At 42.0% G+C, this 17,908-nt stretch overlaps 1 protein-coding gene across 4 annotated transcripts in view; it reads left to right on the top strand.

Annotated features, from left to right (window-relative positions):
* Positions 1-17,908, top strand: part of cep112 (centrosomal protein 112) — a 406,308-nt gene that overhangs the window by 22,291 nt on the left and 366,109 nt on the right. For 3 of the 4 annotated variants that reach the window (XM_061885270.1, XM_061885268.1, XM_061885271.1), the window contains exons 5-6: positions 2,332-2,419; positions 5,065-5,133. In XM_061885270.1, the coding sequence (XP_061741254.1) occupies positions 2,332-2,419; positions 5,065-5,133 (157 nt within the window). The remainder of the gene's footprint in view (positions 1-2,331; positions 2,420-5,064; positions 5,134-17,908) is intronic. The other variant, XM_061885269.1, reaches the window with a different exon arrangement.

The raw sequence follows: 17,908 nt of genomic DNA, 5'->3' as shown, positions 1-17,908 counted from the left end.
AATAGTCGAAAAAACGTAAAATAACAGAGCTGAGACCCGGTGTTTGTAATGTGTTGAAAATGAAAATGGCGGGTGTGTTACCTCGGCGACGTCACATTCTGACGTCATCGCTTCCAGCGCGATAAACAGGAAGGCGTTTAATTTCCCAAAATTCACCCATTTAGAGTTCGGAAATCGGTTGAAAAAATAGATGGTCTTTATTCTGCACCATCAAGGTATATATTGACACTTACATAGGTCTGCTGATAATGTTCCCCTTTAAGGCAAGCCTTTTATCATAATCAGTGATGCAATGTAAAACATAACTACTTTTTTTGCATCCCATGTTTCCATGCACATGCCAAAAAAAAAACCTTTTGTGTGGATCATCTGCCTTATAAACAGAAAACCCACAAATGAATGATTAACGTGGACCCCGACTTAAACAAGTTGAAAAACTTATTGGGGTGTTACCATTTAGTGGTCAATTGTACGGAATATGTACTGAACTGTGCAATCTACTAATAAAAGTTTCAATCAATCAATCAATAGCTGCCTCAAAGCAGCAGACTAGGAGATGACCCAGCATCCTGGAATCCGATACCTGTATAGACATAAGAAATTATATGAAGAAAGTGTGTAGAACAAAATACATTTTCGGATCATATATTAATTCCCTGGGGAATAGGTTGATTGTTAACACTCAATTGACCCTAGGTTTGTGGGGGCAGCAGCCTAAGCAGAGAAGCCAAGACTTCCCTCTCCCCAGCCACTTCGTCCAGCTCTTCCCGGGGGATCCCGAGGCGTTCCCAGGCCAGCCAGGAGACATAGTCTTCCCAACGTGTCCTGGGTCTTCCCCGTGGCCTCCTACCGGTCGGACATGCCCCAAACACCTCCCTCCTGACCAGATGCCCGAACCACCTCATCTGGCTCCTCTCCATGTGGAGGAGCAGTGGCTTTACCTTGTTCTGTGGTCTGACAAGTCCACATTTCATATTGTTTTTGGAAATATTGGACGGCGTGGCGCAGTAGGAGAGTGGCTGTGCGCAACCCGAGGGTCCCTGGTTCAATCCCCACCAGTACCAACCTCGTCACGTCTGTTGTGTCCTGAGCAAGACACTTCACCCTTGCTCATGATGGGTGCTGTTTAGTGCCTTGCATGGCAGCTCCTTCCATCAGTGTGTGAATGTGTGTGTGAATGGGTTAATGTGGAAGTAGTGTCAAAGCGCTTTGAGTACCTTGAAGGTAGAAAAGCGTGATAAAAGTAAAACCCATTTATCATTTAATATTCGACATGGTGTCATCCGGACCAAAGGGGAAGCGAACCATCTAGACTGTTATCGTCGCAAAGTGTAAAAGCCAGCATGTGTGATGGTATGGGGGTGCTTTAGTGCCCAAGGCATGGGTAACTTACACATGTGTGATGGTATGGGGGTGCATTAGTGCCCAAGGCATGGGTAAAAATTACACATCTGTGAAGGCACCATTAATGCTGAAAGGTACATACAGGTCTTGGAACAACATATGCTGCCATCTAAGCGCCGTCTTTTTCATGGACGCCCCTGCTTATTTCAGCAAGACAATGCCAAGGCACATTCAGCACGTGTTACAACAGCGTGGCTTCGGAAAAAAAGAGTGCGGGTACTTTCCTGGCCCGCCTGCAGTCCAGACCTGTCTCCCATGGAAAATGTGTGGTGCATTATGAAGCGTAAAATAGGACAGCGGAGACCCCGGACTGTTGAAGGACTGAAGCTCTACATAAAACAAGAATGGGAAAGAATTCCTCTTTCAAAGCTTCAACAATTAGTTTCCTCAGTTCCCAAACGTTTATTGAGTGTTGTTAAAAGAAAAGGTGATGTAACACAGTGGTGAACATGCCCTTTCCCAACTACTTTGGCACGTGTTGCAGTCATGAAATTCCAAGTTAATTATCATTTGCAAACATCAAATATGTTGTCTTTGTAGCATATTCAACTGAATATGGCTTGAAAAGGATTTGCAAATCATTGTATTCTGTTTATATTTACATCTAACACAATATCCAAACTCATATGGAAGCGAGGTTTGTACATCCCATTCACACATTCACACACTGATGGCGAAAGCTGCCATGCACGGGTGAAGTGTCTTGCCCAAGGACACTCTGGCCATGACTAGGCTGAGGGAAACTCGAATGGAACCTGGAACCCTCAAGTTGCTGGCACGGCGTTTCTACCATCTAATGGAAACCATTGCAGACTACAAACTGTGCAACAACTTCCAGATGTTGACATGTATACAACGCGAGGCGGACTGATTGTGCTTAAACTGAAGGTTTATCTTTTTTTCTTCCCATGCCTCCTTCTTTTCTAGTAGCCAGCTGAGTAAAGAGAAGACCCCACGAGGAGGAGCCCCCGCCTCCAGCCCCCTCAAGCACTCACCCAGACATGAAGCCAGAGCGGTTAGTTCATTCATGATTGTCTCCAACGTAGGGATTTTTGTAGATTTGTACATTTCCTGTAAAACATCTGCGATGACACATTGAATTATTCGCAACAAAACTTGATGTTGCAAAACAGTGATTTTTTTTTTTTTCTTTCGTCTTTTATGTGGGTAAAGGGACATTTTGGAAAGCCCAGTTTCCCACGGAGATGGCAGGAAATCCCCTCAACCTATTCCATGTGGAACAAGTCGTGGCTTTGACAAAGTCATTAACAAAAAGGCCTGAACGGAAAACATTTAGACATTTAGGTAGAAGAGTTAAGGAAAAATGTGAAAGACAATTGCATCTTCAACCCATAGAGCAGGGGTCGGGAACCTTTTTGGCTGAGAGAGCCAAGAAGCCAAATATTTTAAAATGTATTTCCCTAAGAGCCATATAATATTTTTTTTAACGATGAACCAACATTTCCAGAGTATAATAAGTCTCTTATTCTTTGTAATAACATTGTTATTCTGAAGCTAACTGTGGAAGGATGTTGCCAGGACCGGCCTCGAAATCAGCGACAGGTGCGTAGACGGCCCACCTGGGCCTTTTTATCTAATCACCTGTCGCTCTGTTATAAGCAGCAGCCAGGAGGAGAGACAGGGTTGGGGCTGGAGCCAGAGCGCGAGTGAGGACGAAAGAGAAAAAGACAATTGCCTTAAAGCAATTGAGAGAAAATAAAACAATATTGTAACGCTAAAACAGGCTGTTGGTGGTCTGAAGAACCCCCTGAAGAACAAGCCCCACACTAACCAATAATAAATAAATTACTTCTTACCATTAACGCAACTTCTTGAACATAAAAATGCATGAGAATGTTTAATATTTTGAGCGTTGTTTTTAACACTGTGATTACTAGTGGAATTATGAAGCAATGTCAGCTCAGATTTATCTGAGAGCCAGATGCAGTCATCAAAAGAGCCACATCTGGCTCTAGAGCCATAGGTTCCTACCCCTGCCATAGAGGCAACATGGAGTGCACTACTCGGCTGCAACCAGCAGAGGCACTGTTGATTCAGCCTTACCGAAGAAGAACATGACGACATTCTGCGCCGTACTACAGCAGCATGGAAAAATCAGATATTCTCCAGTGCCTTTAAAAATAACAGTTACTCTATTGACCTTTTTTGTGAACTTGCAAGATATTGAAATGACATATTTGTGCTATTTATGTGAGGCTAATGCCTTTTAAATCAAGGAATGGTCATTCAATCCTGAGATATTCCGTCTACTGATTCCTCTGAGCTACACCCGGCATGTTCACAGCTCCTCTTACCAGATCTTTCTCTCTATGTTATTAGATATTTCCTCTTTTCCTAAACTTTAGAAAACCAAGCTTGTATTGACACACGCAAGGCTGGAAGTTGAAAGTTGAAAGTAAATCCTTGTAACAAAAGATGTTGCCTCGTATCTGCATTATTCACTTTGTGACGGACATTTTGTGCTAACTGCCAAACAGCTGGCACCCCCGATGTGTGTGAGAGGACCGGGTGGCGAGATAGGGAATAACGGGGTACGCCGTTGGTTTTAGAGGGGAACACCTGTTAAAGCAGGGGTGTCCAAACTTTTAGCACTGAAGGCCACACACAGACAAATTAAAGCATGTGGGGGCCATTTTTATATTTTTCATTTTCAAACCATAACAAAATAAATGGATTTTTTATTTATTTTACTTCTAGGGGTCCAAGGGACCATAAAGGGTCTAAGTCATTTAAATGTTAAAAATAAATCAAATTATTGTTATTATTATTATTTAACGCTTACAGAAAATCTGTATATCAACTTCATGTTGAAATAAAGTAATACAAAATAATTAAAAACAGGTTTTATGGCTTTTCTGTCAAAGACAACTTTGTTTTTTAATAGTAAAAAAGAATAAGTAATTAGAGCCCTAAAAGATCAATAATGCAGGACACAATTGGTTTTAATACTTTCATATTTTTGAGTAATCACAGTGAAAAGCTAAATAAATAAACACTAAATATATTTGGGATCCAAAAGGTGCCCCACTCATAAAGTGATACATTTTTTATTAGGTTTTTCTTTTACTTTCAACACTTAAGTTACGAGATCAACTTCAGATAAATCTGTGGATTTGACGTTTGAACTATTATTTTGTTTGTTTTATGCTCTTTTGCCAAAGAAAACTTTGATGTTTTTATATGGCAACTACCCAATATATGCAATATTTACCACATAAAGCATTTTAAAGTGAAATATTTGAAGTAATTGGAGCCTTGAAAATAATTCATTATAACATGGATTTTTTTGTCCTTTTTTTTTTTTTTTTTAGCAATGGCAAAAAAAGAAAAATAAAGAAAGACAAAAGACAAAAAACAGCTTGCATGGCAGCTTTGTGTCAACATTGCAACTTTTTCTCTTTAGATTTCACCTCATTCCACTTTTTTGATTGTTTTTTGCAATAGCATTTCCAGTAAAGAATTAGCTGCGGGCCGCACTTTGGACACCCCTGTGTTAAAGAGTGGGTCATTGTGAGGGTGTGGCGCCATGTGTAAATCTGTCTGTTTTTGCTGAATGTCAAGATAACAGACTACCACTCAGGCCAAATGTCATGCCAGGTAGTAAATTCAATTCCCAATTTGCATCCGCTTTTTCCTCAGGGTGACGGAGGGCGTGTGTCTCTCGATGACAGTGACTTGGAGGCTCGACTCAACAGCTGGAACCTGCGGGTGAGTCCACAGGCATGCTTGGAGCACATTTAACTGTCAACACAAGGCATAAAGTTACAACAGGGGTGGGAAGTGTAGCCAACAATTTGAATCAAGTAAGAGTAGTTTTACTTCAAATTAATGTAACTCAAGTGGAATTGAGTGAGAAAATGTATTTAGTCAGGAGAAAAATATTCAAGTACTTTTGTAGCTATTTTTTTAAAGGTACAATGGTACCTCAACTTTTGCGGACCTTAAAGTCCTACTGAAAGCCACTACTAGCCACCACGCAGTCTGATAGTTTATACATCAATGATGAAATATTAACATTGCAACACATGCCAATACGGCCGCTTTACTTTACTAAATTGCAATTTTAAATTTCCCGCCAAGTGTCGTGTTGAAAAGGTGGCGGTATGATGAAGCGTGTGTTTGACGTCTTGGGTTGTAGCGGACATTATTTTCCAGCCCGATCCAAGCTATAAGTAGTCTGCTTTAATCGCATAATTACACAGTATTCTGGACATCTGTGTAGCTAATTTGTTCAATTAATAATGGAGAAGTCAAAGTAGAACGATGACGGTGGGACGCTTTTAGCCTTTAGCCACACAGACACAGCCGGTGTTTCCTTGTTTAAAATTCCCGAAGGTGAAGCTTTACTATGGAACAGAGCGGTCAAGCAAACATGGATCCCGACCACATGTTAACAGGCAGTTTTCGGTGAGAAAATTGTGATAAAAAGTCGTCTCTTACCGGAGACATCAGCGGAGCTTCCGTCCTGCTGCAGCTGCGTGACTTCCCTCAGAGACACTCGCGGTTAACACACACGTGGCCACACCTCTCCCCATTTCAGGTACTATTTAATCTCACTAAAACACTAGCAACACAATAGGCAGATAAGGGGTTTTCCAGAATTATCCTAGTAAATGTGTCAAATAACACCTGAATCGCTCCCACTGCAATCGCCTTTTTTATTGACATTTTTTTTCTAGTTCTTCACTCTAAACGTCCTCATCCACGAATCTTTCATCCTCACTCAAATTAATGGGGAAATTGTCGCTTTCTCGGTCCGAATCGCTCTGGCTGCTGGTGGCCATGATTGTAAACAATGTTCAGATGTGAGGAGCTCCACAACCCGTGACGTCACACGCACATCGTCTGCTACTTCCGGTACAGGCAAGGCTTTTTTATTAGCGACCAAAAGTTGCCAACTTTATCGTGGATGTTCTCTACTAAATCCTTTCAGCAAAAATAGGGCAATATGGTGAAATGATGAAGTATGACACATAGAATGGAGCTGCTATCCCCCTTTAAATAAGAACATCTCATTTCAGTTGGCCTTTAAAGCTGCTGTTTGCCACTTCCTCAAAATAAAAAAATAAAAATAAAACAAAAAATATGACAAGAACACCTTATTTAATTGACAAGTGAGTGAATTATATTTATATAGCGCTTTTCTCTAGTGACTCAAAGCGCTTTATATAGTGAAACCCAATACCTAAGTTCCATTTAAAGCAGTGTGGGTGGCACTGGGAGCAGGTGGGTAAAGTGTCTTGCCCAAAGACACAACGGCAGTGACTAGGATGGCGGAAGCGGGAATCGAACCTGCAACCCTCAAGTTGCTGGCACAGCTGCTCTACCAACCGAGCTATGCCGCCCCATAAGTGTTCATAATTACAAAGTTTATGTACAGTATTTTTCGGACTATAAGTCACAGTTTTTTTCATAGTTTGACTGGGGGTGCGACTTATACTCCGGAGCGACTAATGTGTGAAATTATTAACCCATTACTGTAAAATATCAAATAATATAATTTATCTCATTCAGGTAAGAGACTAGACGTATAAGATTTCCTGGGATTTATGGATTAGGAGTGAGAGATAGTTTGGTAAAGGTATAGCATGTTCTATATGTTCTAGTTATTTGAATGACTCTTACCATAATATGTTAGGTTAACATAGCAGTTGCTTATTTATGCCTCATATAGCCTACACTTATTCAATCTGTTGTTCACTATTCTTTATTTATTTTAAATTGCCTTTCAAATGTCTGTTCTTGGTGTTGGGTTTTATCAAATACATTTCCCCAAAAATGCGACTTATATATGTTTTTTTCCTTGTTTATTATGCATTTTCGGCAGGTGCGACTTGTACTCCGGAGTGACTTATACTCCAAAAAATGCGGTACAAAACATTTTTAGCGGCCCGAATAAAACAAATGGTGTTTACAGCGGTCACTCACTCGGTCTCGTCAACCGTACGGGCAGGGAGCTCATGCACACAGACAAAAGAGATACAAAAGAAAACATAAAAACAGATTTGCCTTTTGCCCAAACTTTTCCATTTTCCAAAAACATGGTTGTTACATGGTATCACCCGTATCCCCAATAGTAGCAAAACTTCACATGGAAAAGAGAGTTTTGTGCTCTTTTAAGCAAACAGCACTAAGTCATTGGTACAGATATGGGGATGACAGAAACCAAGGGCAAGTCTTCACCGAGCACATACTCTCAGTGGACAAAAACATCGAGTTCACATGTGAGGATGACAAAGAGAATGAGTTGCCTTTTTTGGACTGTGATGTCTACATTGGAGAAAACAGGGGCCTCCATGTCGAGGTTTACCCAAAACTCACACATACCGATCAATACCTACTTTTTGATTCTCACCACCCACTGGAACACAAACTGGGTGTTATCAGAACCCTACAACACAGAGCTGATAATATTCTTACCAGCTCACAGGCCAAAGAGAAAGAGTATAGGCATTTGAGGGAAGCCCTCAATACTTGTGGTTATCCCAGCTGGTCGTTTGTGAAAAGTGCTTCCAGTTCCAGAAATAACAAGAACAGAGTGGATGAGGAGGAAGAAGGTGACCCATGCAAAACTATTGTCATTCCATATGTATCAGGTCTATCTGAGAAACGCAGAATAGTTTTTAACCAACACAACATACCAATACACTTCGAACCAGGCAACACCCAGAGACAGAGACTGGTACATGCTAAAGACCAGACACCCACCACCCACAAAAACTATCTGGTGTATACTATCCAGTGTAATGATGAATGCACTAATTCATATATTGGGTAAACAAAACAACCAATAACCTGACGCATGGCACAGCATAGACGGGCAAACTCTTCAGGCCAAGAGTCTGCTGTCTACCTGCACCTCAGGGAGAAACGACACTCCTTTTAGAACGAAAATGTACAGATTCTGGACAGGTAGGACAAATGGTACAAAAGAGGTGTAAGTAAAGCCTCTATGTAAAGGTTGGAAAAATCATCCCTGAACAGATGAGGTGGTCTGCGACACCACCTGTCTCCCACATACAACAGCGTCCTTTCAACCATTCCCACCCAAAACCTTACTTGCCAAAACCAAGAGTAGGAGATAGACAAAGTTGTCTGCAAGCGGGTATTCCAGTGGCGAATGCAGGTGACGTCAAAACACTAGCCATGTGCTAAAGACAACTGCACATCCTCCTCCTGCCCTTAGCAGAAACTGTTGCAGGTTTGTCTCCTGGCATTGGCCACCGTTTGCACTCATGTAATCTAGGCAGATGTAAAAGAAAGTGACTGCACAGAACTGAGAAATTTGAAATGTCCCACAACTGCACACAAACCTAAACATAACAATGCCCTGCCCTTACAGTCGCCACCGTGCGACCCACGAGACTTAGCAGGAAACTAAGATTGAAAGTGATAAGAGAGGCATCCAAAACGAAGCAACGCTAAACCGTTAACCGGTATTCAGGACCATAACCCTCCCCTATAGACAAGATACTGCATACCTTTACCACGCATCCTAGAATCAATTATGGCACTAACATAATAAGACTTGAGTAGCCTCGGTCGGGGAGGAGGCTCGACTGGAGGGCATAAGGAACTTATCTCAACTAGCTTGATCTTGGACGCATAGAACACAGGATACGAGGTGATTGAGGTAGGTAGCTTTACCCTGACAGAGCTGGGTTTGATATGCTGATACTACTGACAAATCGGGGGGCTACAATGCGATGGCGTACACGCTGGTTGCGCTCAGAGGGGTTTTCAAAGGCCTTACGTGCATTGCGCCAAGCACGACAAGCCCGACGCACATGTTGGTGCACACAATGTACCGCGTCATCCATTGCCAGTGAAGGTAATGTCCAGTGGTGGAGTTGAGCAACAAGTTATGTGAATACCCGACCCTTGGAAGCCGGTTCGACTATGTGGTAGGAACCTTATGACAAACACATCTGATGGTGCTCTCCCAGTCTTGATTGGTGCACTCTGTCGACTAGTAATCTGCGGATGATAACCCAACAACCAACTGGAAGTAGTTCCCAGCGCCTTGCAGAAAGAGTTCCACCCCTTTTTTGAGGAAAACTGAGGACATCTGTTTGACACAATGTCTATTGGAATCTCATGAAGTCATACCAGATGCAAGACCAATCAATATTGAGACAGTGAATGCAAAGCCAAGTAGGCTCCTAGATCATTGCTGCTGAGCGGGTAGGTATAATAAAAAAACTTAAGGTGATTGCTAGCCAACACAAGAGTAAGGTTACAGGTCTGATAAGTAATCTTTGCTAAAGGTTGCTCATCAAGAGAACGAACCAGTTTGGGACTACTTATTTAGCCACAGAACTTAAAGGTATTTACTTTTGAGTTTTGGTTTCCTTTCGTCAAGCGGCCGACACGGACGGGCGATTAAACACCTTCTCTGTCTGGGAGGCGAGTGTGTGATGAGGAGTGAACATGTTTGTATAAACTTAACATCTGAGGAATACAGTATTTGCGCCTCTTATCTGCTCAGTCTGGAGTCTATCAGTCCAAAGCACTTGTACTCTATCTGCACCTGTGTGACCCACTTTCACTGTCTGCCCACCAGTATTTCTACACATTCTGCAGACGCTCTAATCTTCCGTTTAACGTTAAAGTTTTCAAGATTAGGTACAGCGAATGCTTAGAAGGTGCTGGCATTGCATTTGGCCTGTGCGGAAGTGTTTTTCAGACAGTAAGTCAATAGATGTGACTGTACATGAAGTTAAAGTTATAGTACCAATTATTGTCACACACAAATTAGGTGTGGCAAAATTATTCTCTGCATTTGACCCATCACCCTTAATCACCCCACGGGAGGTGAGGAGAGCAATGAGCAGTAGCGGTGGCCGCGCCTGCGAATCATTTTTGGTGATTTAACCCCCAATTCCCAATTGGAATTGGGGGTTAATTCTGTGTGGAGTTTGCATGTTCTGCCCGTCACTGCATGGGTTCCCTACGGTACTTTGGTTTCCTCCCACCTCCAAAGACCTGCACCTGGGGATAGGATGATTTGCAACACTAAATTGACCCTAGGTTTGTGGGGGCAGCAGCCTAAGCAGAGAAGCCAAGACTTCCCTCTACCCAGCCACTTCGTCCAGCTCCTCCCGGGGGATCCCGGGCCGTTCCCAGGCAAGCCGGGAGACATAGTCTTACCAACGTGTCCTGGGTCTTCCCTGTGGCCTCCTGCAGGTCGGATGTGCCCTAAACACCTCCCTAGGGAGGCGTTCGGGTGGCATCCTGACCAGATGCCCGAACCACCTCACCTGGTTCCTCTCCATGTGGAGGAGCAGCGGCTTTACTTTGAGTTCCTCCCGGATGGCAGAGCTTCTCACCCTATCTCTAAGGGAGATTCCCGCCACCCAGTGGAGGAAACTCATTTGGGCCGCTTGTACCCGCGATCTTGTCATTTCGGTCATAACCCAAAGCTCATGACCATAGGTGTGGATGGGAATGTAGATCGACCGGTAAATTGAGAGCTTTGCCTTCCGGCTCAGCTCCTTCTTCACCACAACGGATCGATACAACGTCCGCATTACTGAAGACGCCGCACCGATCCGCCTGTCGATCTCACGATCCACTCTTCCCTCACTCGTGAACAAGACTCCGAGGTACTTCAACTCCTCCACTTGGGGCAGGGTCTCCTCCCCAACCCGGAGATGGCACTCCACCTTTTTCCGGGAGAGAACCATGGACTCGGACTTCGAAGTGCTGATTCCCATCCCAGTCGCTTCACACTCAGCTGCGAACTGATCCAGTGAGAGCTGAAGATCCCGGCCAGATGAAGCCATCAGGACCACATCATCTGCAAAAAGCAGAGACCTAATCCTGCAGCCACCAAACCAGAACCCCTCAACGCCTTGACTGCGCCTAGAAATTCTGTCCGTAAAAGTTATAAACAGAATTGGTGACAAAGGACAGCCTTTGTCTAACTAACCACTTTAAATTGATAAAACTTTCATTGTCTTCTCCTTTAAAGTGGATGCTTACTTTGTAATTGCGACAGAGACAAACCTCACTCATTTTTGGACAGATTCAGCTTTTCTTTTGTCATAGATGTTCGAAAGCAGCTCAAATTGGTTTCTTTATTTTACTTTAGCTCTAATGAAATAGGCTTGGTGGGCATACCAAAAAATGGCAAAGATTGCATAAGGTGTTTTTTTCCCCCTTCTTTCAAATGTTCTAAATTTAAATCAGCTTGCCCACCATCTGTTTCACAAATTGCCTTGTCTTTGTTGGGAACAATAACATTCATCAGTTTTTAAAGGAAGTCATTAAATCAATCAGAACCGGAATGTTCAGATTGTCTCAGAAGACGTTTCGCCTGTCATCTGAGGAAGCTTCATGTTCAGACATTTGGATAGGTATAAGATTAGATTTTAATGTAACATGCAAGGATGCTTTTGTTCTATTCCTAGCTCAAAATGACAGTTATTAAAATACATTGCACCCCGAAGGGGATAAGCGGTAGGAAATGGATGGATGGATGGATGGAGTGAGACCACTGCCAGCACAACAGTTGTTTGGATGTAGTTACCCTGGTTGCTTTTGTATTCAGTTGCATTAATGCCCAAGGGACTTGACCTCTGAAACCAAAAGTGCCTTTGTCCTGTTTATTTGTTCAAGGCTGAGTCGGTCAATCTCCTAGGAAGGAAGGTCTTATTTAAGTCTATGAAAGTGAACTGATGAAGCCTACTTGGATGAGCGATGAAACCTGTTCTAAAATGGTGTTTTTTCACCCATTGTTGGGTTTCTCAGCTGTGGTTCATATGGGCCGCAGCAGTACTCGGTTGCAAAAAACTGTTATCCCACCTGCGCTAGCAATGACAACAATCTAAAACGTAGAAAGTCTGGACCTAAATTCATGTTTTTAAAGCGCAACATTTATGACTAAAGTGATCAAGCTGTATTTTCATTTGCACTTATTTATTATTAATTTAGTTAGAAATGTATTTTAGTTACGGAAATCACTACTCGTTCAAAAAGTCGCGTAGCTACTGCTAAGCTACTAGGGAATGTTAAGTTACGTAGCTTCGTTATATGTACTCATACATATACTCGATGGTTAAGTGGACGTCTTGATGTGCTCGACGCCTCAGTCATTGGTATGGGTTCATGTACAAAACTATTCTGAGTATCACTGGAAGAGTTAGTGCTGCAAGGGGTTCTGGGTATTTGTTCCGTTGTGTTTATGTTGTGTTACGGTGCTGATGTTCTTCCGAAATGTGTTTGTCATTCTTGTTTGGTGTGGGTTCACAGTGTGCCGCATATTTGTAACAGTGTTAAAGTTGTTTATACGGCCACCCTCAGTGTGACCTGTATGGCTGTTGACCAAGTATGCGTTGCATTCACTGTGACTGGGCCGGCACGCAAAGGCAGTGCCTTTAAGGATTATTGGTGCTCTGTACTTCTCTCTACGTCCGTGTACACTGCGGCGTTTTAAAAAGTCATACATTTTACTTTTTGAAACCGATACCAATAATTTCCAATATTACATTTTAAAGCATTTAGTTTAGTTTGGTCTTTATTTTAAGGGACAATGCACAAAAACATTAAGCTCAAAGACAGATATGTTCTGTACCAGATTATAGCTAAATAGCTCATTTCCATCTGCAGTGGCTACCTAATATAAAGGGATACAAAAATCTTACAATAAAATTATGACAGTAAAATCATACTCTATAATAATCAAATTAAGAAAAGTCATAAAATGCCCTTTTATTGACACATACTTAATATACAATACAACTACACCTCATTTACATCATCACACAAAGACAATACATGCTCTTGTTCTCATCTGTCATCTTTTGTAAAAACAAGCATGATTTTAACAGACACACCTCACAATTTACAACAAAAATGCTCTCATGGATAAATATAATACACATGAAATTGATGTGTCAAACTTAGTGGCCACCTTAGTGACCGTGTGAGCACCTTTGCCCCAAAGCCACTTTTTAACTTCAATTGTGAATGAAGAGTAATCTTTTAGTCTTTTCAAGTTTGTTGTGAGGTGGTTCCATTCCTTTATGGCTTTATATGAAAAGGTTGATTGTGGCAAAAGATGTTTTACATCTGGGTATGCTACACTGCCCCCTAGTGGAGGCTCGTGTATTTCTAGTTGTCACAGCAGATGTAAACTGGACAAAGTGCTTAAGTGGCGCTGGTGCAGTGTTATGTAAGATTCGATGGGCCGTTCGTATTGATGCTAATCTTACAATGTTAGCTAAATTGAACAATCTATATTTTTGGAGAACTAAACAGTGATGGTGGTGTTGTGGTTTTCGGTGAAGTATTTTGAGCGATTGTTTGCGCAAAGTTTCCGATGGCCACAGTGTCATTTTGCTTGCCTGCGACCAACATGTTCTACAATAATAAAAACGAGACATAATCATTGCATTAAAATAAGTTTATTGGCCGATAATATCGGCAGTCCGATATTATCGGACATCTCTAGTAAGAAGCGCGCTTCTTAAAGTCAGACACTGCGTCGTAGGCAGATGTGGACGAACACATTCCATTTGCAATAAAGCTCACCTACTAAACCTTGTTACTACAATTCCAGCATCAAGGGTAACTTTTGGAAGAGACACTTTTCCAATACACTATTTGGTGACCCTTGAATGTATGAAAAATAGTACAACATGGAACTTTAGACACAGTGGGGCCAAAAAGTATTTAGTCAGCCAGCGATTGTGCAAGTTCTCCCACTTCAAATGATGACAGAGGTCTGTCATTTTCATCATAGGTACACTTCAACTGGGAGAGACAGAATGTGGGAAAAAAATATCCAGGAATTTTAACACATTTTTTTGTAAATGATGGTGGAAAATAAGTATTTGGTCACTTGAAACAAGGAAGATCTCTGACTCTCACAGACCTGTAACTTCTTCTTTAAGAAGCTCTACTGTCCTCCACTCGTTACCTGTATTAATGACACTTGTGTGAACTTATCTGTATAGACGACACCTGTCCACAGCCTCAAACAGTCAGACTCCAAACTCCACTATGGCCAACACCAAAGAGCTGTCGAAAGACACCAGGAAAAGAATTGTAGACCTGCACCAGACTGGGAAGAGTGAATCTACAATAGGCAAGCAGCTTGGTGTGAAAAAATCAACTGTGGGAGCAATTATCAGAAAATGGAAGACATACAAGACCACTGATAATCTCCCTCGATCTGGGGCTCCACGCAAGATCTTAACCTGTGGGGTCAAAATGATCATGAGAACGGTGAGCAAAAATCCCAGAACCACACGGGGGGACCTGGTGAATGACCTGCAGAGAGCTGGGACCAAAGTAACGAAGGTTACCATCAGTAACACACTACGCTGACAGGGAATCAAATCCTGCAGTGCCAGATGTGTCCCCCTGCTTAATCCAGTGCATGTCCAGGCCCGTCTGAAGTTTGTCAGAGAGCACATGGATGATACAGCAGAGGATTGGGAGAATGTCATGTGGTCAGATGAAACCAAAATAGAACTTTTTGGTATAAACTCAACTAGTCGTGTTTGGAGGAAGAAGAATACTGAGTTGCATCCCAAGAACACCATACCTACTGTGAAGCATGGGGGTGGAAACATCATGCTTTGGGGCTGTTTTTCTGCTAAGGGGACAGGACGATTGATCCGTGTTAAGGAAAGAATGAATGGGGCCATGTATCCTGAGATTTGGAGCCAAAACCTCCTTCCATCAGTGAGAGCTTTGAATGGTTGACCAAATACTTATTTTCCACCATAATTTACAGATAAATTCTTTAAAATTCCTCCAATGTGAATTCCTGGATTTTTTTTTCCACATTCTGTCTCTCCCAGTTGAAGTGTACCTATGATGAAAATGACAGACCTCTGTCATCATTTGAAGTGGGAGAACTTGCACAATCGCTGGCTGACTAAATACTTTTTTGCCCCACTGTACATCACTTTACTACCGTCCTCCGTCATCCTCGCACCAGGAGGATACGTTTGTGTGAGGATAATAGCAACCAAATGTTTTTGTATGTAATGCTTTAGTCACTTCAACTGTGTCCTTTTTTTCTCCCTTATGTGGTTTTCTTCGCTGTTTCTTGCAACTCATATAATAATCAAAGGACGCGTCACTTATTGGCAAGGATGCACACACATTAGCGTCCATCCGCAAGTAAACGGAGCAGAGATCGCCTACAGATTAGTGGTCCCCAGTGTTGACAAAAGGCCTGTGTGCACTAAAGACATGTCGGAAATAGAGCCGGTGGCATGCACAATACCTGTTTTTCTAAACAGACAGGAGTTGACGGAAAACATTCCTGCCGCAAGCTTTTGATGTAGTGCCCGCATTGTTTATGACACACTGGGGGAAAAAAAAAAAAAAAAAAAGGTGGAGGTTATAGTCAGAGAAAAAAGGGCTAAGATTTTTGTCTTTCCTGTTTCAGATTGAAAACTCCAGGTACTTGTGGGAAAAAGTAATTTCCTTGTCTCCGGTAACTTGCCCCTTGAGATGTACGTACTTATAGGGCTGGGCGATATGGCTTTTTATTAATATCTCGATATTTTTAGGCCATGTCACAATATATATCTCGATATTTTGCCTTAGCCTTGAATGAACACTTGATGCATATAATCCCAGCAGTATGATGATTCCATGTGTCTACATTCAAACATTCTTTTTCATTCTGCATTAAAGGCCTACTGAAATGAGATGTTCTTATTCAAACGGGGATAGCAGCTCCATTCTATGTGTCATACTTCATCATTTCACCATATTGCCATATTTTTGCTGAAAGGATTTAGTAGAGAACATCCACGATAAAGTTGGCAACTAATAAAAAAGCCTTGCCTGTACCGGAAGTAGCAGACGATGTGCGCGTGACGTCACGGGTTGTGGAGCTCCTCACATCTGAACATTGTTTACAATCATGGCCACCAACAGCTAGAGCGATTCGGACCGAGAAAACGACAATTTCCCCATTAATTTGAGCGATGATGAAAGATTCGTGGATGAGGAAAGTGAGAGTGAAGGACTAGGAGAAAAAAAAGACTAGAGGGCAGTGGGAGCGATTCAGATGTTATTAGACAAATTTACTAGGATAATTCCGGAAAATCCCTTATCTGCTTATTGTGTTACTAGTGTTTTAGTGAGATTACATGGTCATACCTGTACAACCTGAAGGTCGGCCCCGCACCTTTCTTCAGCACCAGTCGACGGGTGGTGGCGATGCCCATCTCTGCCCTTCGCAAGGGACCCTCTTCGAAACACAATCTTTCGAAATGATGGCTGCATAATACACTGTACTTTGTGTGTGTGGTCCAATCCAACCATGTTCGCTTGACATCTCTGTTCCATAGTAAAGCTTCACCGTCATCTTTCGGGAATGTAAACAATGAAACACAGAATGTGTTTGTGTTGCTAAAGGCGGCCGCAATACACCGCTTCCCGCCTACAGCTTTCTTCTTTGATATCTCCATCATTCATTGAACAAATTGCAAAAGATTCAGCAACACAGATGTCCAGAATACTGTGGAATTATGCGATGAAAACAGACGACTTATAGCTGGGAACGACGCTGGAACAAAATGTCCTCTACAATGTGTGACGTCACACGCACACGTCATCATACCGCGACTTTTTAGCAGGATATTTTGGCGCGAAATGTAAAATTGCAATTTAGTAAACTAAAGCGGCCGTATTGTCATGTGTTGCAATGTTAATATTTCATCATTGATATATAAACTATCAGACTAGTAGTGGCTAGTAGTGGCTTTCAGTAGGCCTTTAATATATGCTCATTTTAATCTTTCATGCATAATGGGAAATCCCATCTAAATTAATCTCCGAAAACTATTGGTTAAACAGTTATCAAGCAGTGGCACAAACATTCATGTCATTTCCAAAACAGAAAGTGCAAGATTGTCAGAGACATTTTAAAACAAGCAATGACTGCACTTTTGTGCTAATGTCACTAAGATGACATATCAAAACAACACTAAATTAAAGTGCACTTTTGTACAGAACGCAACAACAATAGATTAAAACAAATAACGTGCACTTTTTGTCACACAAAATATTAAAAAAATAAATAAAATAAAAATGAGCTGCATGATAGGAAATCAAATAGTGTATGTCCTTCTCTATGTGGTAGGGTAGAGTTTCAAGCACTCCTCATTCTCTAGCGGGTGACTTTTCAAATGATGCCACATATTAGCAGTGTTGCTACTTTTTGTAGCAACGCTTTTGCCGCAAATTTGACATTACGGCTGTCTGTTCAACATCTTCCCGCTTGAAGCCAAACCACCGCCAGACGATGGACCCCCGTGCTGTTTTTTTGGAATTATTTTTCCTTCTATTAAGACTGGTACGGTGGAAGGAGACGGCACAACAGCAGAAGCTCAAACTCAATGCATTTATGGAGTGCTTAATGGATACGTAGGGTGTATATGCTACTATGTGTTTGAAGTAAAACTATGTGCAGGAATTAACGTATGTAAATACCATAGGAAGTGTTATGATG

Source organism: Nerophis ophidion, linkage group LG23 (assembly GCF_033978795.1).
Source record: "Nerophis ophidion isolate RoL-2023_Sa linkage group LG23, RoL_Noph_v1.0, whole genome shotgun sequence".
Taxonomy (NCBI): domain Eukaryota; kingdom Metazoa; phylum Chordata; class Actinopteri; order Syngnathiformes; family Syngnathidae; genus Nerophis; species Nerophis ophidion.
The sequence above is the reverse complement of the archived record's forward strand: the minus strand, read 5'-3'. Positions and strand labels throughout refer to the sequence as shown.